The 23,810-nt window shown below is 47.4% G+C and overlaps 1 protein-coding gene across 1 annotated transcript; it reads right to left on the reverse strand.

Annotated features, from left to right (window-relative positions):
• Nucleotides 1–294: 294 nt before the first annotated feature.
• Nucleotides 295–23,600, reverse strand: abcd1 (ATP binding cassette subfamily D member 1). Its single transcript, XM_088081509.1, has 17 exons — nt 23,057–23,600; nt 20,208–20,452; nt 19,080–19,153; nt 16,937–17,094; nt 16,667–16,854; nt 16,155–16,329; nt 15,599–15,789; nt 15,227–15,407; nt 12,155–12,297; nt 11,297–11,483; nt 11,005–11,099; nt 8,116–8,261; nt 6,764–6,909; nt 6,474–6,558; nt 5,823–5,948; nt 4,164–4,251; nt 295–704 (listed from the first exon to the last, which is right to left on the reverse strand). Exons 2-17 carry the CDS (start codon nt 20,361–20,363, stop codon nt 561–563), a joined length of 2,283 nt encoding a protein of 760 aa, XP_087937635.1. The 5' UTR covers nt 20,364–20,452; nt 23,057–23,600; the 3' UTR covers nt 295–560.
• Between the last annotated feature and the right edge of the window lie 210 nt (nt 23,601–23,810).

Here is a 23,810-nt window from a genome sequence, read left to right on the forward strand (position 1 = left end):
CCCTCCATCACAGTCCAGCTCCAGAGAGACTCCTCTCCTCCTCCTCACTCTTCATCTCCCTCTCCTTTTCCTCACTCTTCATCCCTCTCTCCTCCTCCTCCTCCCCCTTCACTCTTCATTCCCCTCTCTTCCTCACTCTTCATCCCTCTCTCCTCCTCCCCCTCCCCTTCACTCTTCATCCCTCTCTCCTCCTCCTCCCCCTCACTCTTCATCCCTCTCTCCTCCTCCTCCTCACTCTTCATTCCTCTCTCTTCCTCCTCCTCACTCTTCATCCCCCTCTCCTCCTCGCTCTTCATCCCTCTCTCCTCCTTACTCTTCCTCTGTGATTCACTCCTCCTCCTCCTCCTCACTCTTCATCCATCACTCCTCCTCCTTACTCTTTCTGTGGTTCACTCCTCCTCCTCCTCCTCCTCACTCTTCATCCATCACTCCTCCTCCTTACTCTTTCTGTGGTTCACTCCTCCTCCTCCTCCTCCTCACTCTTCATCCATCACTCCTCCTCCTTACTCTTTCTGTGTGGTTCACTCCTCCTCCTCCTCCTCCTCCTAACTCTTCATCCCTCACTCCTCCTCCTCACTCTTCCTCCCTCTCTCCTCCTCCCCCCCCCCCCCCTCTCTCTCCCCCAGCAGCAAACACAGCTCTGACAGTCTCTGTTGCATCTTGGGAATTCCGGACAGCTGATTCTCCAGTCGTTGTTTCTCCTCCTGTTTAAATAAAGTTTCAGTTTCAATCAAGAACTGCATCAGAAAATCAAGGTTCACTCACATTTTCATGCACGTTTCAAAACTTTCCATGACTCTCAAGGACCCAGAATATTTCTTTTTGTGTTGGATTTTTAAGGCATCCGTCTCAAAAAGACGTGCTGCTGTAGAGGGAGGAGACGAGGGAGGAGACGAGGGAGGAGACGAGGGCGGAGACGAGGGAGGAGACGAGGGAGGAGACGAGGGAGGAGACGAGGGAGGAGACGAGGGCGGAGACGAGGGAGGAGACGAGGGCGGAGACGAGGGAGGAGACGAGGGCGGAGACGAGGGAGGAGACGAGGGAGGAGACGAGGGAGGAGACGAGGGCGGAGACGAGGGAGGAGACGAGGGAGGAGACGAGGGCGGAGACGAGGGAGGAGACGAGGGAGGAGACGAGGGTAGAGATGAGGGAGGAGGGGAGGGCAGAGATGAGGGAGGAGGGGAGGGCAGAGATGAGGGAGGAGACGAAGGTAGAGATGAGGGAGGAGACGAGGGTAGAGATGAGGGAGGAGACGAGGGAGGAGACGAGGGAGGAGACGAGGGTAGAGATGAGGGAGGAGACGAGGGCAGAGACGAGGGAGGAGACGAGGGAGGAGACGAGGGCAGAGACGAGGGAGGAGACGAGGGCAGAGACGAGGGCGGAGACGAGGGAGGAGACGAGGGCAGAGACGAGGGAGGAGACGAGGGCAGAGACGAGGGAGGAGATGAGGGCAGAGATGAGGGAGGAGACGAGGGAGGAGATGAGGGTAGGATGAGGGAGGAGACAAGGGCAGAGACGAGGGAGGAGACGAGAGCGGAGGGGAGGGCGGAGATGAGGGAGGAGGGGAGGGCGGAGACGAGGGAGGAGACAAGGGCAGAGATGAGGGAGGAGACGAGGGCTGAGATGAGGGAGGAGACAAGGGTAGAGATGAGGGAGGAGACGAGGGAGGAGATGAGGGAGGAGGGGAGGGCGGAGACAAGGGTAGAGATGAGGGAGGAGGCGAAGGTAGAGATGAGGGAGGAGACGAGGGAGGAGATGAGGGAGGAGATGAGGGAGGAGACGAGGGAGGAGACGAGGGAGGAGACGAGGGAGGAGACGAGGGAGGAGATGAGGGAGGAGATGAGGGAGGAGACGAGGGTAGAGATGAGGGAGGAGACGAGGGAGGAGATGAGGGAGGAGATGAGGGAGGAGACGAGGGAGGAGACGAGGGAGGAGACGAGGGAGGACATGACCGTTAAAGGTCACGCCGACATGTTTGATTTTCCAGCTGAGGTCACTAAACTAACCTGCGACTCGGTGAAGTGCCGTTCAAATCAGGATTACAAATCAGAGAGCGAGTCAGTCCAACTGACATGACAGCACCACGGCGGCGCACACCGTGAACAGGAAGCACCACGGCGGCGCACACCGTGAACAGGAAGCACCACGGCGGCGCACACCGTGAACAGGAAGCAGAATTATCTGCTGCTGTTTGTAAATCGAGCTACGACAAATTAACGGAGACAAGCTGATCTGAGTCTGACACAAGTCTCTGCCAGCATGTAGCCCCCTCCTGCTCCTCCTCCTCCTGCTCCTCCTCCTGCTCCTCCTCCTCCTGCTCATCCCCCTCCTCCTGCTCCTCCTCCTCCTGCTCCTCCTCCTCTTCCCTCCTCCTCCTCTCTCCTCCCCCTCCTCCTGCTCCTCCTCCTCCTCCTCTCTCCTCCTCCTGCAGACAGACTGTTTAACCCTTTAAAAGCCATACTGAGAAGGAAACCAGCAGCGTCACATCACCTGACCCAAAACATGAGCAAGAAACGAATCAAAAGTTACACGAAAATCACCTGAACATCAGCAACAAAAGTAAAAGTAAAGACAGACAGACCCGCAGAGACAGAGACACAGACAGACCTGCAGAGACAGAGACACAGACAGACCTGCAGAGACAGAGACAGACCTGCAGAGACAGGGAAAGACCTGCAGAGACAGACCTGCAGAGACAGAGACAGACCTGCAGAGACAGAGACAGACCTGCAGAGACAGACCTGCAGAGACAGAGACACAGACAGACCTGCAGAGACAGAGACAGACCTGCAGAGACAGGGAAAGACCTGCAGAGACAGACCTGCAGAGACAGAGACAGACCTGCAGAGACAGACCTGCAGAGACAGAGACAGACCTGCAGAGACAGACCTGCAGAGACAGAGACACAGACAGACCTGCAGAGACAGAGACAGACCTGCAGAGACAGGGAAAGACCTGCAGAGACAGACCTGCAGAGACAGAGACAGACCTGCAGAGACAGACCTGCAGAGACAGAGACAGACCTGCAGAGACAGAGACACAGACAGACCTGCAGAGACAGAGAAAGACCTGCAGAGACAGAGACAGACCTGCAGAGACAGAGAAAGACCTGCAGAGACAGACCTGCAGAGACAGAGACAGACCTGCAGAGACAGACCTGCAGAGACAGAGACACAGACAGACCTGCAGAGACAGAGAAAGACCTGCAGAGACAGACCTGCAGAGACAGAGACAGACCTGCAGAGACAGAGAAAGACCTGCAGAGACAGACCTGCAGAGACAGAGACAGACCTGCAGAGACAGAGACAGACCTGCAGAGACAGACCTGCAGAGACAGACCTGCAGAGACAGAGACAGACCTGCAGAGACAGACCTGCAGAGACAGACCTGCAGAGACAGAGACAGACCTGCAGAGACAGAGACAGACCTGCAGAGACAGACCTGCAGAGACAGAGACAGACCTGCAGAGACAGACCTGCAGAGACAGAGACAGACCTGCAGAGACAGAGACAGACCTGCAGAGACAGACCTGCAGAGACAGACCTGCAGAGACAGAGACAGACCTGCAGAGACAGACCTGCAGAGACAGAGACAGACCTGCAGAGACAGAGAAAGACCTGCAGAGACAGACCTGCAGAGACAGACCTGCAGAGACAGAGACAGACCTGCAGAGACAGAGAAAGACCTGCAGAGACAGAGAAAGACCTGCAGAGACAGACCTGCAGAGACAGAGACAGACCTGCAGAGACAGAGAAAGACCTGCAGAGACAGACCTGCAGAGACAGAGACAGACCTGCAGAGACAGAGACAGACCTGCAGAGACAGACCTGCAGAGACAGAGACAGACCTGCAGAGACAGAGACAGACCCAGAGACAGACCCGCAGAGACAGAGAAAGAGAGACAGAGACAGACCTGCAGAGACAGACCTGCAGAGACAGAGACAGACCTGCAGAGACAGAGAAAGACCTGCAGAGACAGACCTGCAGAGACAGACCTGCAGAGACAGAGACAGACCTGCAGAGACAGAGAAAGACCTGCAGAGACAGAGAAAGACCTGCAGAGACAGACCTGCAGAGACAGAGACAGACCTGCAGAGACAGAGAAAGACCTGCAGAGACAGACCTGCAGAGACAGAGACAGACCTGCAGAGACAGAGACAGACCTGCAGAGAGAGACGGGTGGACGCATCCAGCGGTTCAAACCTCCAGCTTCCCTCTCCATCAAACTGCAGCAGGTGAGAGTGGTACTTCCTGTTAGAGGACACAGGAAGAGGAAGAGGAGGAGGTCATTGTGTGTGTGTGTGTGTGTCTTTGTTTGTGTGTGTGTGTGTGTGTGTGTGTGTGTGTGTGTGTGTGTGTGTCTGTGTGTGTGTTTGTGTGTGTGTGTGTGTGTGTGTGTGTATGTCTGTGTGAGTGTGTGTGTGTCTTTGTTTGTGTGTGTGTGCGTGTGTCTTTGTTTGTGTGTGTGTCTGTGTTTGTGTGTGTGTGTGTCTGTGTTTGTGTGTGTGTCTGTTTGTGTGTGTGTGTGTGTGTGTGTGTGTGTGTGTGTGTGTGTGTGTGTGTGTGTGTGTGTGTGTGTGTGTGTGTGTGTGTGTGTGTGTGTGTCTGTGTTTTTTGGTGTGTGTGTCTGTTTGTGTGTGTGTGTCTGTGTGTTTGTGTCTGTGTTTGTGTGTGTGTGTGTGTGTGTGTGTGTGTGTGTGTGTGTGTGTGTGTGTGTGTGTGTGTGTGTGTGTCTGTGTGTGTGTGTGTGTGTGTGTGTGTGTGTGTGTGTCTGTGTTTTTTGGTGTGTGTGTCTGTTTGTGTGAGTGTGTGTCTGTGTGTTTGTGTCTGTGTTTGTGTGTGTGTGTGTGTGTGTGTGTGTGTGTTTGTGTGTGTGTGTGTGTGTGTGTGTGTGTGTCTGTGTGTGTGTGTGTGTGTGTGTGTGTGTGTGTGTGTGTGTGTGTGTGTCTGTGTCTGTGTGTGTGTGTGTGTATAGTCTCACAGCTCGTCCTTCGGTGTGATATTATTAATATTATTATGAGTTAACAGTTGTAACAAACAACAGATTCTGATTTGTTTGTCCATTTCTGCCGACATAAATAGTTCCTCAACCTCTGGAAGTGACAGCTGTTGCCTAGCAACACAAATATTTTCCTGCGAACTAGCAGGAAAAAAAACTATCTTGTTCCTTTGTGTTAGCTCGGTCTGCATGTTGCTGCTGAGTATCATCAACATTATTCAGTGAGTCTCCAGTAAAGTCTGAGTCTGATCGCTCTACCAGCCTGTTGGATAATCATAATAGAGTCCCTCTGGAGCTACTGAGGAGAGCAGGAAGACTCCTCTCCAACTAAGAGCTGCAGCTTCCTCCAGCTGCCTGCTGCGGCCACCAGCTTCCTGCTGTGGTCTCCAGCTGCCTTCTGCGGCCTCCAGCTGCCTGCTGCGGCCACCAGCTTCCTGCTGCTGCCTCCAGCTTCCTGCTGCGGCCTCCAGCTTCCTGCTGCTGCCTCCATCTTCCTGCTGCATCCTTCAGCTACCTGCAGCTGCCTCCAGGATTGTAACACTGTAGTGCACATTCTCGTGTTGGTAACGTGCACAGTCTCGTGTTAGTGACATAGCATAAGCCCTGAAAAGAACGAAGTTCCCCCACAACTGTTTTCCTGCCGTACGGCAGCTCCAGAGGGACAAACAGAACACAGCAGTCTGTTACAATCTACAGTAACGTCAGAGAACGACTGACGTTAACGTTGTTGTATAATGTGTGTTACTGTGTGTGTTATTGTGTGTGTGTGTGAGTGTGTGTGTGTGTTTCTATGTGTTTGTGTGTTAGTGTGTGTGTAACTGACCATAGTGAGGGTCTGTGTGTGATGGACAGTAGAGATATCCCAGCATCCTTTGCAGCCTGGAAAATGTTTCCCTCCACGTCTATACTGACGGCGCTCGTGCACTCGTCCAACAGGGCGTACCGCGGCCTGGAGACAGAGACGGAGAGGTTAACCCTTTGAACGCTGAACAAATCGGTTATATTTCTGTCAGAATTATGAAAGAAGGAAACCAGCAACAAAGAATTGACTCAAAATTGACCAGATATTAGTGAAAAGTTCCAAGAAAATTACCTGAACATTTGTTTTAAAAAAACACACAAAAAGAAAGTAAAAAAACCACAACAAAACATTTTGGTAAAAGTGCTTAGAAATTACAGTAAGTTAAGTACATTTTTAAAAACTTTTTTAAATCATTTTGAAAATCTACTCATTTCCAACAATTTGTGAAACATTTCTCACCGAGTTGCTTGTTGCTTCTTTCATGTTGTTGAAAGAAACTGCAGCTCAGAGTTCAAAGGGTTAAATATTTGTGAAAGACATCTGACAGCAGCACAAGAAAAGTGACGACGCTGCAGGTTTCATCTGCACATGCTCAGTCCAGTCTGACCTCTGGACATGCAGAATCATAAAGTACCCTGAGTATTACAGTATGCAGTAGTAGTGAGTGAGTACCGGTGGTAGAACATGCGAGCCATCCCCATCCTCTGCTTCTCTCCTCCTGACAGGACGTCCTTCCAGTCGCTCACCGCCTCCCAACCTGACAACCAGGTACACACAGTACTGCAGTACAGCAAGTACATCAACTACAGCAAATACATCATGTAGATCGAGTACATCAAGTACATCACATACATCGAGTACATAATGTACTCTATGTAAACTCTGAGCTACATGATGATATCATCAGACTCTCCTCAGGTACTACGATCAGAGCAGGATGAAGTAAAAGTATTACTACTGACCTCCCTCTCTGTCCAGGATGTAGAGCAGGTGGACGGTCTGAAGGATCTCCTCCAGACCGGAATCTGTGACCCCCCTCTGAACCATATCCTCCACCGAGTCCGGGTAGATCACCTGGTCCCTGAGGGTCCCTTCCGACATGTACGGTCTGCACAGTACACAGTACTACAGTATAACTACAGTACTACAGGTAGATCACCTGGTTCCTGAGGGTCCTCTCCGACATGTAAGGTCTACACTGTACACAGTACTACAGTATAACTACAGTACTATAGGTAGATCACCTGGTCCTTGAGGGCCCCCTCTGACATGTACGGTCTGCACAGTACACAGTACTACAGTATTAATACTGTAATACTAACAACCCAGCAGTAGAAGTAGTATTAGTACTAGTAATATCTCTGGGGGATGTAGAACATGTACTGGGGTCTGGGCGGTACAGTAGTAGTAGTAGTAGTAGTACTACCTCTGGGGGATGTAGAACATGTACTGGGGGTCTGGGCGGTACAGTAGTAGTAGTAGTAGTAGTACTACCTCTGGGGGATGTAGAACATGTACTGGGGGTCTGGGCGGTACAGTAGTAGTAGTAGTAGTAGTACTACCTCTGGGGGATGTAGAACATGTACTGGGGGTCTGGGCGGTACAGTAGTAGTAGTAGTAGTAGTAGTAGTACTACCTCTGGGGGATGTAGAACATGTACTGGGGGTCTGGGCGGTACAGTAGTAGTAGTAGTAGTAGTAGTACTACCTCTGGGGGATGTAGAACATGTACTGGGGGTCTGGGCGGTACAGTAGTAGTAGTAGTAGTAGTAGTAGTAGTAGTAGTAGTACCTCTGGGGGATGTAGAACATGTACTGGGGGTCTGGGCGGTACAGTAGTAGTAGAAGTAGTAGTAGTAGTACTACCTCTGGGGGATGTAGAACATGTACTGGGGGTCTGGGCGGTACAGTAGTAGTAGTAGTAGTAGTAGTAGTAGTAGTAGTACTACCTCTGGGGGATGTAGAACATGTACTGGGGGTCTGGGCGGTACAGTAGTAGTAGTAGTAGTAGTAGTAGTAGTACTACCTCTGGGGGATGTAGAACATGTACTGGGGGTCTGGGCGGTACAGTAGTAGTAGTAGTAGTAGTAGTAGTACTACCTCTGGGGGATGTAGCACATGTACTGGGGGTCTGGGCGGTACAGTAGTAGTAGTAGTAGTAGTAGTAGTACTACCTCTGGGGGATGTAGAACATGTACTGGGGTCTGGGCGGGTACAGTAGTAGTAGTAGTAGTAGTACTACCTCTGGGGGATGTAGAACATGTACTGGGGGTCTGGGCGGTACAGTAGTAGTAGTAGTAGTAGTAGTAGTACTACCTCTGGGGGATGTAGAACATGTACTGGGGGTCTGGGCGGTACAGGACTCCTCCATAAACAGGCCACAGTCCGCTGAGGATCCTGAACAGAGAACTCTTCCCACAACCGTTTGGACCCGTGATCAACACGTCCATCCCCTCGTCCACCTGAGAGACAGAGAGACACAGAGGGAGAGGGACACAGAGAGACAGAGAAACACAGAGACAGAAATACACAGAGAGACAGACAGACACAGAGAAACACAGAGAGACACAGAGAGACAGACAGACACAGAGAGACAGGGACACAGAGAGACACAGAGAGACACAGAGAGACAGAAAGACACAGAGAAACACAGAGAGACAGACAGACACAGAGAAACACAGAGAGACAGACAGACACAGCGAGACAGACAGACACAGAGAAACACAGAGAGACACAGAGAGACAGACAGACACAGAGAGACAGGGACACAGAGAGACAGACAGACACAGAGAAACACAGAGAGACAGACAGACACAGCGAGACAGACAGACACAGAGAAACACAGAGAGACACAGAGAGACAGACAGACACAGAGAGACAGGGACACAGAGAGACACAGAGAGACACAGAGAGACAGAAAGACACAGAGAAACACAGAGAGACAGACAGACACAGAGAAACACAGAGAGACAGACAGACACAGCGAGACAGACAGACACAGAGAAACACAGAGAGACACAGAGAGACAGACAGACACAGAGAGACAGGGACACAGAGAGACACAGAGAGACAGAGAAACACAGAGACAGACAGACACAGAGAGACAGAAAGACACAGAGAGACAGACGGACACAGAGAAACACAGAGAGACACAGAGAGACAGACAGACACAGAGAGACAGGGACACAGAGAGACACAGAGAGACAGAGAAACACAGAGACAGACAGACACAGAGAGACAGAAAGACACAGAGAGACAGACAGACACAGAGAAACAGAGACAGACAGACACAGAGAGACAGACAGACACAGAGAAACACAGAGACACAGAGAGACAGACAGACACAGAGAGACAGACAGACACAGAGAAACACAGAGAGACAGAGAGACACAGAGAGACAGACAGACAGAGAGACAGACAGACACAGAAAAACACAGAGACACAGAGAGACAGACAGACACAGAGAGACAGACAGACACAGAGAAACACAGAGAGACAGAGAGACACAGAGAGACAGACAGACACAGAGAGACAGACAGACACAGAAAAACACAGAGACACACTTTGTTAATATTTTTTGTTTATATTTTTTCCATTTTTAATTTTAATTTAAAAAAAAAAAGTTTATCTTTTTTTCCTTTAATTTTTTTTCCTTTTTGTAATTTTTAAATCTTTTTCGTGATTTTTGGATAAATAATTTGGGAACGATTTTCCTTTAAACATTATTTTGTGATGCCGGCGTGTTCGGACGGTGGATCTGATGTCACACGGACAGAAAAACTATGGATAAAAACACTGAGGGTTTGTTCCAATATCCCTCCTCGGCTCCTCGACTCCTTGGCTCCTCGACTCCTCGGCTCCTCCATCTTCTATCCTCGATCACTTGACCCGCAAACCGATCAGGACCGAAACACGTAAGGACATCCCAACTGTCGAATGCACTCGGAGGAGTCTGGGAGCGGAGGAGGCGGGAGGCTCTCGGAGGAGAGGGAAGCGAGGATACATGAGGGCGGCCTTCACGGAAGTCTTTTACCGGGCGACGCGCCCCCGCGAGCGGATACCGGCTAATGATCGGACCGCGGCCGCAGCCGATCAGACCGATCTGACGCGCCGACATCACCGCATCACTCCCAACTTTTCCACGTTAATGTTTCCTGATCCACCATCTTTTTCTCGATCTGTCGTTTCCCTCCTAAACTTTGATCAAAACACCGATCGTCATTTCAAACAGTCACACGAGAGGCTGATCGCTCCTGAGCGCCGCTTTGATGAGTTAGCGCATTTACATTTTCCCCGAAACATTTAGTCCGCTTAATAATTTCCAGTGTTAGAAAGACACCGCGGTCATATCAGCTGATCAGCTGATCGCCGTCATCAGAAACGGACGTCCCTTCACGTCTGTCCAGAGGACAGGACGTCTCGTTTGTCTAAATACATGTCTCTGTCCTCGCATCTCCTGTGGGTGGGACTAAGACGTGAGGAAGAGATGCGAGTGAGGGAAACAGGGATGCGAGATGGCCACAGTCTGACACAACCGACCAATCACAGAGCGTCTGTCGGAGCACAGAGGTCAAAGGTCAGAACCCCACAACAAAGAGGAGCCTCTGTTTCCATCCGTGTTCTTCTTCTTCTTCTTCTTCTTCTTCCTTCCTCTTCTTCTCCGTTTGAGTCGGAGCCACAAAAATGTCCCCCGATAATCCCTCTATTGTGTGTCTGACACACACACACACACACACACACACACACACACACACTCTCTCTTCAGTAAATGCTAATGAGCTGCAGGCTCTGCTCTGACCTTTGACCTCACAGATGGAAAAAATGAGAAGACCAGGATGAGGAGGAGGAGACGCACTGAGCATGCTCCACAGTGATTTGAGGATCAATCAGTGATGTCATCAATAATCACTGATCAGCTTCATCGAGTCGTATTATTCTCACACACTGCAACACACACACACACTGCAACACACACACACACACACACACACACTCCAACACACACACACACACACTGCAACACACACACACACACACACACACACACACACACACTCACACACTGCAACACACACACACACACACACTGTGGACACACACACACACACACACACACACACACACACACACACATACTCACACCCTGTGGACACACACACACAAACACACACAGTGACACCCCGTGTGTGTGTGTGTGTGTGTTACCTGGATATTGAGGCTGGAAACCACCACGTCTCCAGTGGGTGTGATGATCGGCAGGTTCTCACAGCGGATCCCTGTCTCCACACTGATCACCTGACCTGCACAGGTACACACAAACACAGGTACACACACACACACACACACACACACACACACACACACACACAGGTACACACAGTTTGTGTTTTATTGTTGTTGTTTTCTGTTCAGTGAAAATATTTAGCCCTGAGTGTTGTCTGCAGGCAGGCAGCCTGAGACAACACTCAGGGCAAAAAGTCATCAGCTGAGCTCCCACCTCTGATCTCCAAACGACCACACACTCTCTGACCATGCTGCACCACAGCACCTCCTGCTGCTCCTCCTGCTGTTCCTCCTGACTCCTCCTCCCTGTCTGCAGAGCGCCGGTACACTCCTTCATTCACGTCCTCAAACACGTCCAACATCTCAGAGACACGGGAGGTGTATCCTGCCAGCTCCGTCACCTGCAGGAGGACATACAGGAGGAGGTGCTGAATACAAAGCTCTATTTATACATCTATTAACAGACCTATTCATACATCTATTTATGAATCTAGCTATACATCTATTCATACATCTATTTATAAATCTATTTATACATGTATGTATAAATCTTCTCATATATCTATTTATACATCTATTCACTTATTAATTTTCATCTATTTATACATCTTTATCTAAAGGTTTATTAACTCCTCTCTGCTCTGATCAGGTTTCCCTGAAAGCTTCTCTGACATGATGACAGACCACAAATAAAACTGAATGACTGAGAGAGAGGAGGAGAGGAGGAGAGGAGGAGAGGAGGAGAAGGTGAGAGGAGGAGAAGGAGAAGGAGGAGGACAGGTGGAGAGGAGAAGGAGGAGGAGAGGGAGAGGGAGAGGAGAAGGAGAGGTGGAAAGGAAGGGGAGGAGGAGAGGGAGAGAAGGAGAAGGAGGAAGAGAGGTGGAGAGGAGGGGGGGAGGAGGAGGAGGGGGAGAGGGAGAGGTGGAGAAGGAGCAGGAGGAGGAGAGGAAGAGGTGGAGAGGAGGAGTAGGAGGAGAGGGAGAGGAGGAGAGGTAGAGGAGGAGGAGAGGGGGAGGAGGAGGAGAGTTAGAGAGGTGGAGAGGAGTAGGAGGAGGAGGTGTAGGATGTGCACCTCCTTGTAGGAGCTCATGATCCTCTCTACGGCGTCGGCAGCAGCGTTGAGGAGATTTCTAGCGGTGGTGAAGGCCTGAGTCCTCTCACTGACCAGATCCTCCTCCTTCATCACCAGGGCCGCCTGCTTCACCTCCTCCGAGTCTGACACAGGTCACAGGTCACCACAGGTAAACACAGGTCACCACAGGTCACAGGTCATCACAGGTCACCACAGGTCATCACAGGTCACCACAGGTCATCGCAGGTCACAGGTCATCACAGGTCACCACAGGTAAACACAGGTCACCACAGGTCACAGGTCATCACAGGTCACCACAGGTCATCGCAGGTCACAGGTCACCACAGGTCACAGGTCATCACAGGTCACAGGTCATCACAGGTCACAGGTCATCACAGGTCACCACAGGTCATCGCAGGTCACAGGTCATCACAGGTCACCACAGGTCACAGGTCATCACAGATCACCACAGGTAAACACAGGTCACCACAGGTCACAGGTCATCACAGGTCACCACAGGTCATCGCAGGTCACAGGTCATCACAGGTCACAGGTCGTCACAGGTCGTCACAGGTCGTCACAGTTCACCACAGGTCACAGGTCGTCACAGGTCACCACAGGTCATCGCAGGTCACCACAGATAAACACAGGTCACCATAGGTCACAGGTCGTCACAGGTCACCACAGGTAAACACAGGTCACCACAGGTCACAGGTCACAGGTCGTCACAGGTCACCACAGGTCATCGCAGGTCACCACAGGTCACAGGTCGTCACAAGTCACCACAGGTCACAGGTCACCACATGTCACCACAGGTCACAGGTCGTCACAGGTCACCACAGGTCATCGCAGGTCACCACAGGTCGTCACAAGTCACCACAGGTCACAGGTCACCACAGGTCACAGGTCACAACAGGTCACCACAGGTCACAGGTCGTCACAGGTCACCACAGGTCATCGCAGGTCACCACAGGTAAACACAAGTCACCACAGGTCATCACAGGTCACAGGTCGTCAAAGGTCACAGGTCGTCACAGGTCACAACAGGTCACCACAGATCACAGGTCATCGCAGGTCACCATAGGTCACAGGTCACCACAGGTCACCACAAGTCACCACAAGTCACAGGTCGTCACAGGTCATCACAGGTCACCACAGGTCACCACAGGTCACCACAAGTCACAGGTCGTCACAGGTCACCACAGGTCACCACAGGTCATCACAGGTAAACACAGGTCACCACAGGTCATCACAGGTAAACACAGGTCACCACAGGTCACAGGTCATCACAGGTCACCACAGGTCACAGGTTGTCACAGGTCGTCACAGTTCACCACAGGTCATCGCAGGTCACCACAGGTCACAGGTCGTCATAGGTCACCACAGGTCATCGCAGGTCACCACAGATAAACACAGGTCACCATAGGTCACAGGTCGTCACAGGTCACCACAGGTAAACACAGGTCACCATAGGTCACAGGTCGTCACAGGTCACCACAGGTCTCAGGTCACAGGTCGTCACAGGTCACCACAGGTCACAGGTCGTCACAAGTCACCACAGGTCACAGGTCACCACAGGTCACCACAGGTCACAGGTCGTCACAGGTCACCACAGGTCACAGGTCGTCACAAGTCACCACAGGTCACAGGTCACCACAGGTCACCACAGGTCACCACAGGTCACAGGTCGTCACAGGTCACCACAGGTCATCGCAGGTCACCACAGGTCGTCACAAGTCACCACAGGTCACAGGTCACCACAGGTCACCACAGGTCACCACAGGTCACAGGTCGTCACAGGTCACAGGTCACAGGTCGTCACAGGTCACAACAGGTCACCACAGGTCACAGGTCGTCACAGGTCACCACAGGTCACCACAGGTCACCACAAGTCACCACAAGCCACAGGTCGTCACAGGTCACCACAGGTCACCACAGGTCATCACAGGTAAACACAGGTCACCACAGGTCATCACAGGTAAACACAGGTCACCACAGGTCATCACAGGTCATCACAGGTAAACACAGGTCACCACAGGTCATCACAGGTAAACACAGGTCACCACAGGTCATCACAGGTCACCACAGGTCATCACAGGTAAACACAGGTCACCACAGGTCATCACAGGTAAACACAGGTCACCACAGGTCATCACAGATAAACACAGGTCACCACAGGTCATCACAGATAAACACAGGTCACCACAGGTCATCACAGATAAACACAGGTCACCACAGGTAATCACAGATAAACACAGGTCACCACAGGTAATCACAGATAAACACAGGTCACCACAGGTCATCACAGATAAACACAGGTCACCACAGGTCATCACAGATAAACACAGGTCACCACAGGTCATCACAGATAAACACAGGTCACCACAGGTAATCACAGATAAACACAGGTCACCACAGATCCAGGGTTTATACACATCTTTACCAATATTTTTTTAGGACTTTGAAATGAAAGTATGGGTCCGCTGATTTGGAAAGCATGTTTTCTAACAAAATTTTTTTTTCAATAAATCTTTTGCTGATTTTTATATAATGCATTTTGGCCATTATCTGGCATAAAATGTTTTGGCAATTTTTAAAAGAAAAAAATGACAAAAAAGAAAAAAAAAATAAAGTGACCATTTTGACAATTCTTTTTCTTTAACTTCTCTTCTTTTCTTTTCTTTAAAGGCTTTCGATGACGTTTTAATTATTTCCAACATTTTTTTTCTTTCATTCTTTTTTATTTTCTTCAAGAAAAAATCTTTTCTTGAAAAATCTCAATTTTTTTTTAAATTTTTTTTTGTGATTTTGAAATTGTTTTTTTTCTCTCATTTTCTTTCATATTTTTTGACAATTTTACAAACAAGTAACACCAACAAAATAAAGATTTTGAAATTATCAGCGTCCCTTAAATGCATCATGTGTTATTATACAGTTTTTGAATTTTCAAAAACTTCTATTTAGTGTTCCAAAACATTTTCCTGGTCTGGAATTTTTTTTTTCCAGGTTATTGATAACCATACGAATGGTGCAGGCTTTCATTCATTTCGTGAGTGTGAACGGTGTATTTACCATATTTGGAGTATCCGGTGGCGGTGATGATGGGCACCGCCACCATGACGAGGCCAGAGGCACTCCACACGTACTTCATGAGGAACTGTTCCAACATCACGTACCACAGACGCTTCAGCAGGATCTGATGAATCTGAGACGACAGAGACCGGTAGCTCCTCTGCAGCTGGGCCATCTCCACCTACGAATCAAACGCACCCAGAGGTTATCGCCACAGACAGGGCTGTCTCCGCCTGCGACTCAAACGCACACTTTGCTCAAAAGGCGTTTTATAAATAAAGTTGAATTGAATGGCTTCAATCAAACTGTGAATCTGGTTTGAAGCTGCAGTTCTCTGTCTGTTCCCCGCAGGGGGCACTTCATTTCACTCACCTTGTGTCCGCCGTAGAAGGCTATCTCCTCGGAGTTGGCGATGATGCGTGAGTGCATGTATCTCAAGTCGCCCTTCCTCTTTGCCTCCTCAGCCACCAGCTTCCCGAAGCGTGGCGAGCAGGAGCGCAGCACTTTGGCAGTGAGCGCCACCACCAGGCCAGCTATGACGGAGGGCCAGGTGGTGTTAGCTCCTGCAGAAAAGATGAGGATGGTCACAAAGTCTTCATCAGGACGCCGGGTGTGTCAGCAGGTGTGTCAGTAGGTGTGTCTGCAGGTGTGTCAGCAGGTGTGTCAGCAGGTGTTTCTGCAGGTGTGTCAGCAGGTGTGTCAGCAGGTGTGTCTGCAGGTATGTCAGCAGGTGTGTCAGCAGGTGTGTCTGCAGGTGTGTCTGCAGGTGTGTCAGCAGTTGTGTCAGCAGGTGTGTCTGCAGGTGTGTCTGCAGGTCTGTCTGCAGGTGTGTCTGCAGGTGTGTCTGCAGGTCTGTCTGCAGGTGTGTCTGCAGGTGTGTCTGCAAGTCTGTCTGCAGGTGTGTCTGCAGGCGTGTCAGCAGGTGTACCTTTGGACTGGGCGGTGCGCAGCAGGGTGTAGCAGGTGACCACCACGTCCAGGATGGGTTTGGTCAGGTTGGAGTACAGGTGCGCGACGGATGCCGAAAACATGACGATGTCCTCCGTCAGAGACTGATCGGGGTTGGACAGACGGCTGTCCATGTTACTGACACGGTAATAAGTCTGCAGAGACACACAGTCGGAGAGAAAGGGACACAGAGGGACAGAGAGACATACAGGGAAAGCAGGTCAGAGACTGAGACAAGCTGCTGTTGTGGTGTGTGTGTGTGTGCGTGTGTGTGTGTGTGTGTGTTCCTGTGTGTGTGTGTGTGTGTGTTACAGTGTGTGTTACAGTGTGTGTGTGTGTGTGTGTGTTACAGTGTGTGTGTGTGTGTGTGTGTGTGTGTGTGTGTGTGTTACTGTGTGTGTGTGTGTGTGTGTGTGTGTGTGTGTGTGTGTGTGTGTGTGTGTGTGTGTGTGTGTGTGTTACAGTGTTTGTTACAGTGTGTGTGTGTGTGACCTGGTTGGTGAAGTACAGCTGGTAGGCGTGGTCGACAAGTCGGCTCCTGAACCGGAGCGCCAGCTGACCCTCCAGAAATCTGATGGCGCTGTTGATGAAAGTTGCAGGAACGGCGACGAGGAGCCACTTCGAGAGCTGAAGGACGAACGCCTGAGGGTCCTTCTGGACAATACACCTGACGATCACACCTGCCGATCAATACATACACCTGATCATCAATATATCAATGAATCAAAAAAGACAGATGAAGGGAAAGACAGAGGGACAGACCGTCCAGAGCAGCCACGTAGATGGACAGGAATGTCCTGGTCATCAGGGTGAGGGAGTGCAGGGCGAGCAGGCCGATTTCTGGACACAGTAACCGTGGAAACAACAGCTTCAACAGACGAGACAGTCGGAGGACAAAGTCCCTGTTCACGGATGGAGACCTGAGGACAGGCAGCAGGAAAACATGTCCACACAGCTGTCTCTGATGCTGCTCAGCCACACCCGCATTCACACACACTTTCAAGGATACAGTTTCAAAACTTTTTCAGGACTTTTCAAGAACCTGTAATATTACTTTTTTTTTTTTTTTTAACTTTTTCAAATCGATATCAAATTGAGACAGATGTCCACATGAAAAAATGAAGGGAGGCAGAGGACAGGTGGACACTGAGGACACAGACGTTATGATAAACACGTCAACAGCTACAAAAAAAAATAACATAACCTGCAATGTTTTTACCACATTCAGATACAATTCACTTAAATCAGACACAACAACCAAAACTACAGCATCAACATCAACATCAATATCAACATCAATATTAACATCAACATCAATGTCATCAACGACTGCAACATCAACAACAATAACAACCACAACTACAACATCAACATCAACAACATCAATATCATCAACACCTACAACATCAACAACAATAACAACCACAACTAAAGCATCAACATCAACATCTACAACCACAACTACAGCATCAACATCAAAAACATCAATATCATCAACAACAATAACAACCACAACTACAACAATAACCACAACTACAATGTAAATATCATCAACATCTTCAACAACATCAACAAAAACATCATCACTACAGCATCAACATCAACACCTACAACAATAACAACAACCACAACTACAGCATCAACATCAATATTAACATCAACTACAACATCAACAGCAATAACAACCACAGCTACAACATCAATATCATCACCACCTACAACATCAACAACCACAACGACAACAATAACCACAACTACAACGTCAATATCATCAATATCTTCAACAACATCATCAAAAACAACCACTACACCTACAACAATAACAACCACAACTACAGCATCAACATCAATATTAACATCAATGTCATCAACAACAATAGCAACCACAACTACAACATCAATATCATCAACATCTACAACAACTACAACAATAACAAAAACAACTACAGCATCAAAAAATAACATAACCTGCAATGTTTTTACCACATTCTGATACACTGAACTTAAATCAGACACAACAACCAAAACTACAGCATCAACATCAACATCAATATCAACATCAATATCAACATCAACAACATCAATATCATCAACTACAACAATAACAAAACATCAACATCAATATCATCAACACCTACAACATCAACAACAATAAGAACCACAACTACAACATCAATATCATCAACAACTACAAAAATAACAAAAACATCAATAACAACAATAACAACTACAGCTTTAAAAAAAATTACATAACCTACAATGTTTTTACCACATTCAGATACAGTTAACTTATATCAGACACAACAACCAAAACTACAGCATCAACATCAATATCAACATCAATATTAACATCAACAACTACAACAACAACAACCACAACTATTTCAATGTCATCAACATCTACAACTACAACAATAACAAAACATCAAGATCATCAACACCTACAACATCAACAACAATAACAACCACAACTACAACATCAATATCATCAACATCTACAACATCAGCAACTACAACAATGACAAAAACATCAACAACTACAGCATCAACATCAATATCAACAACATCATCACCTATGACAATAACAAAACATCAACATCATCAACATCTACAACTATAACAATAACTACATCAAAACAAAAACATCAACAACAACTACAACAATAACAAAATCAACAACAACAACCACAACTACAACATCAACATCAACAACAACCACAACAACACCACAATAACAAAATAACAAAAACATCAAAATGTGATTGTGAAAATACATGACTTTTCCAGATTTTCCATGACAGTGGAAACCCTGAACACACACACACAGAGTTACAAAAACACACAGAGTAACACGCAGAGTAACAAACACACAAATACACACACACACACACACACACACACACACCTGCTGTCTCTCTTCTTCTTGTCCACTGAGGAGGAGCTGCTGGCCCCGCCCAGCTGTTTACCTGCTGCACTCCTCTGTAAACAAACAAATAAACAAGCATATTACATCATCATTACATCGTGTGTGTGTTACTCTGTGTGTGTGTGTGTGTGTGTGTGATAGAATGCATGTGTGTTACTCTGTGTGTGTGTGTGTGTGTGTGTGTGTGTGTGTGTGTGATAGAATGCATATGTGTTACTCTGTGTGTGTGTTACTGTGTGTGTGAGTGTGTGTGTGTGTGTGTGTGTGTGTGTGTATGTGTGTGTGACAATGTGTGTGTGTTACTGTGTGAGTGTGTGTGTGTGTGTGTGTGTGTGACTGTGTGTGTGTGTGTGTGTGTGTGTGTGTGTGTGACAATGTGTGTGTGTTACTGTGAGTGTGTGTGTGTGTGATAGAATGCATGTGTGTTACTCTGTGTGTGTGTGACAATGTGTGTGTGTTACTGTGTGTGTGTGTGTGTGTGTGTGTGTGTGTGTGTGTGTGTGAATGTGTGTGTGTTACTGTGTGTGTGTGTGTGACAATGTGTGTGTGTTACTGTGTGTGTGTGTGTGTGTGTGTGTGTGAATGTGTGTGTTACTGTGTGTGTGTGTGTGTGACAATGTGTGTGTGTGTTACTGTGTGAGTGTGTGTGTGTGTGTGTTACTGTGTGTGTGTGAGTGTGTGTGTTACTGTGTGTGTGTGTGTGTGTGTGTGTGTGTGTGTGTGTGTGTGTGTGTGTGTGTGTGTGTGTGTGTGTGTGTGTGTGTGTGTGTGTGTGTGTGTGTGTGTGTGTGTGTGTGTTACTGTGTGAGTGTGTGTGTGTTTCTGTGTGTGTGTGAATGTGTGTGTTACTGTGTGTGTGTGTGTGTGTGACAATGTGTGTGTGTGTTACTGTGTGAGTGTGTGTGTGTTACTCTGTGAGTGTGTGTGTGTGTGTGTGTGTGTGTTACTGTGTGAGTGTGTGTGTGTGTGTGTGTGTGTGTGTGTGTGTGTGTGCGACCGTGTGTGTGTGTTACTGTGTGAGTGTGTGTGTGTGTGTGTGTGTGTGTGTGACAATGTGTGTGTGTGTTACTGTGTGAGTGTGAGTGTGTGTGTGTGTGTGTGTGTGACCTGGATCCTCCTCCAGATGTATGGCGACAGCTTCCCGATGGCGTAGGTGGCGAGCAGCGCGGCCGTCAGCTTCCGGAGTCTAGAGCTCCGCCTCAGCTGAGCCGGCAGCGTCTGATAGGTCAGCTGCATGCTGACAGGCGGCAGCCGACCAATCATAGCACAGTGGGGGTCGCAGAGGCTCCACAGGGGGCTGTGGCGCCGCCGTCACGCGGACAGCATGTCGAGGTCAGAGAGCGGCGCTCCACCTGCATCATGTGACCGACAGAACGGAGATCATTCTATCCAACCTTCATCATGTCTGCTTTTATTTATTACATCCTGTGACTTTCAAAATAAAATGTATCAGGTTAACCCTTTAACACCTGGATGGATGTCAGATTTCTGGTGCTGCGTTCAGACGCAGAAAACGGCTCCAATTTATTCTTTAAAACATCTCAAGCAACAAAAAAAGAAACATCCCAAAAACGGTCCAGAAACTACAGTTATATATATCACACAGTTATCTATATTATACTATGAATATATTATACTGGTACATATATTTTACAGTTATATATATTATATATTTAAATCTTGAAGAAAGAAAAAAAGCACTTTCTTGGGGTCATTTTTGCTTATTTTTAGGTCATTTTCTTGTAAATTTTTACTAATTTCTTGCAAACTTTTCGGCCATTTCTCCTTAAGTTTTCCATCACCTTGTTTTTTTTCCAATTGTGTTTTTTAAGTTTCAACATTTAAAGACTGACAAACATTTAAAAGATAATATTAAAAAAAGGAGTATAATTAGACAAAATGATCATAAGGACAACAAAACAAATGAGTCAAATATTTAAAAATAAACCAGTAAATAAGAAAAAATAAATAAAACAAAATAAAAATACACCAATAGATCAGCTTTGGTCACAAAACAGAATCAGTTGGAGCCAGTGGGGTCAGAGGTCAGAGGTCAGAGGTCCATAAAAGTCTCTCATGTTTTCACAAATATGTCCAACTTATTTTTAGGAAATCAGTGTGTTCAAGATGTCAAGTTTTTCTCATATTTTTTTTTGAATTCTCTGTTTGAAAAGCTTGAATTACTTTTTGGTTTTTTTTTAAGAATTGGACACAGTTTGTTCAGGTGTCAAGGGGTTAAAAACCTGATTTTAAAACTAAACACAGCAAAAATAAAAAGCTGATTTTATTATAGATGATATAAATTACATTAATATTCTATAAAGCAGGTGGTTAGGGTTTCAGCAGAATCATGTCAACAGTATAAATCATATTTATTTATTATTATTTATTCTGAGTCAAAGATTCGTAAGTAAAACATGTTGTTTAAAATGTTTTTCAAAAGAAACAAAAAATGCCAAAACTTATTATTTAATTAATGTATTGACTGATTGCAGGCTGCCGAGTTTGAATGGCATGTTTTCTTCAAAAACACAAAAAACCCAAGATATAAAATAAATGAATCAATAAATTAATTAATCAAAAAATTAATTAATTACCAAAATGATGAACACATTCAACAAATTTTTTTGTCAATTTTTTACTCTTTAAAGATTTTTGGTATTTTTTTCGTTTTTTTCATGAAAGATTTTCTGCCATTTTTTTAACCTTTAAAGTTTTTTTGGTGATTTTTTTTCTGTGAAATAAGTTGGTGATCTATAGAAAACATGACGTCATCCCCCTCCTCTGACAAATACAGAACAGTCCCTTAAATCTGTGGACAGTTGGAGGGAAAATGTTTCCGTGATTTTTGGGGAGTTTTTCCTGATCTGCTGTAAAGCCCCACAAGGAAGAGTGTGACCTGTGGCTTTTTAAGGGACTGTTCTTTATTTATCAGAGGAGGGGGGTGGCCGGGAGTGATATCCCTCCTCAGACATCCGACCTCCTTCTTCTGCGTTCGGGATGTTTGAAGGAACAGACCGTCACAATAACTTCTGTTTTTACAGTTTCTGGATTTGATTTTTTTAAAGAAAAGTTTCAATCCTCTCAGGATTTTTTTTAACAAAGAAAAGAAATCACCAAAAAAAGAGTAAAAAGAAGTAGAAAACAAACAAATAACAACAACGAAAACAGCTGGCCACTGGGTAAATGTTGTCAACAACAACAACAACAACAACAACAACAACAACAGTCAACAACAACAGTAAAGAGTTACTCACAGTCAACAACAACAACAACAGTAAAGAGTTACTCACAGTCAACAACAACAACAACAGTAAAGAGTTACTCACAGTCAACAACAACAACAACAGTAAAGAGTTATTCACAGTCAACAACAACAACAACAGTAAAGAGTTATTCACAGTCAACAACAACAACAACAGTAAAGAGTTATTCACAGTCAACAACAACAGTAAAGAGTTACTCACAGTCAACAACAACAACAGTAAAGAGTTACTCACAGTCAACAACAACAACAGTAAAGAGTTATTCACAGTCAACAACAACAACAACAACAGTAAAGAGTTACTCACAGTCAACAACAACAACAACAGTAAAGAGTTACTCACAGTCAACAACAACAACAGTAAAGAGTTACTCACAGTCAACAACAACAGTAAAGAGTTACTCACAGTCAACAACAACAACAGTAAAGAGTTACTCACAGTCAACAACAACAACAACAACAACAGTAAAGAGTTACTCACAGTCAACAACAACAGTAAAGAGTTATTCACAGTCAACAACAACAACAACAACAACAACAGTAAAGAGTTACTCACAGTCAACAACAACAACAACAACAACAACAACAGTAAAGAGTTACTCACAGTCAACAACAACAGTAAAGAGTTACTCACAGTCAACAACAACAACAACAACAACAACAACAACAACAACAGTAAAGAGTTACTCACAGTCTCTGCCCGTCCGGTAAAGTCAGTAAACTCTGAGTTCAGCCGGTCACTGACCCGGGGGAGAGCGGGGGAAGTCCCGGTACCAGCGGCTCTGACCCGCCGGTCAGTTAGCTCCGTTAGCTCCTGACTGTAGCAGCCGGCTAGCAGCACACAGCTAACCGGCACCGACTGATCTCCGTATCAGCACACGTTGTTTATGACCGGTGCCCTACTGCTCCGGTCCCGTCGGTCCCGGTCCCGGCCCGTTCTAACCGTCAGACCCGGGTTTAAACCGGCAGCTGGCGGAGCGATGCTAACTGAAGCTAACGGCTAACAGGAACTTTGAACATGAAAAGAGTTTGACCCGCGTCACGAGTCCCGGGTCTGACCCGGGTCAGCCTCAGCGCGGACACCACACCGGGACTCTCACACACACTCACACACACACACCGGAGCTCACCGGTTTATCCCGCTTTAACAAATTTTCACGGAAAACTGTCTGCGGACAAAGTTCTGTTTACCTGCGAGCACAGGCCGCGTCCCAATACTGACTGCACTCCTCCTGAGAGCACAGGCCGCGTCCCAATACTGACTGCACTCCTCCTGAGAGCACAGGCCGCGTCCCAATACTGACTGCACTCCTCCTGAGAGCACAGGCCGCGTCCCAATACTGACTGCACTCCTCCTGAGAGCACAGGCCGCGTCCCAATACTGACTGCACTCCTCCTGAGAGCACGGGCCGCGTTCCAATACTGACTGCAATCCTCCTCTCTTT

Source organism: Plectropomus leopardus, chromosome 9 (assembly GCF_026936395.1).
Source record: "Plectropomus leopardus strain MGB_pleo_1.0 chromosome 9, ASM2693639v1, whole genome shotgun sequence".
Classification (NCBI taxonomy): domain Eukaryota; kingdom Metazoa; phylum Chordata; class Actinopteri; order Perciformes; family Serranidae; genus Plectropomus; species Plectropomus leopardus.

What these genes read in the sequence shown, in the direction of transcription:
- abcd1 (XM_088081509.1), bottom strand. Translation starts at nt 20,363, where the DNA reads ATGATTGGTCGGCTGCCGCCTGTCAGCATGCAGCTGACCTATCAGACG. An exon ending in TCATGAGCTCCTACAAGGAG is followed by an intron (nt 11,484 to 12,154) that starts GTGCACATCCTA and finishes GTCCTCCTGCAG; the next exon opens with GTGACGGAGCTGGCAGGATA. An exon ending in ATGTTCTACATCCCCCAGAG is followed by an intron (nt 6,910 to 8,115) that starts GTAGTACTACTA and finishes TGTACTGTGCAG; the next exon opens with ACCGTACATGTCGGAAGGGA.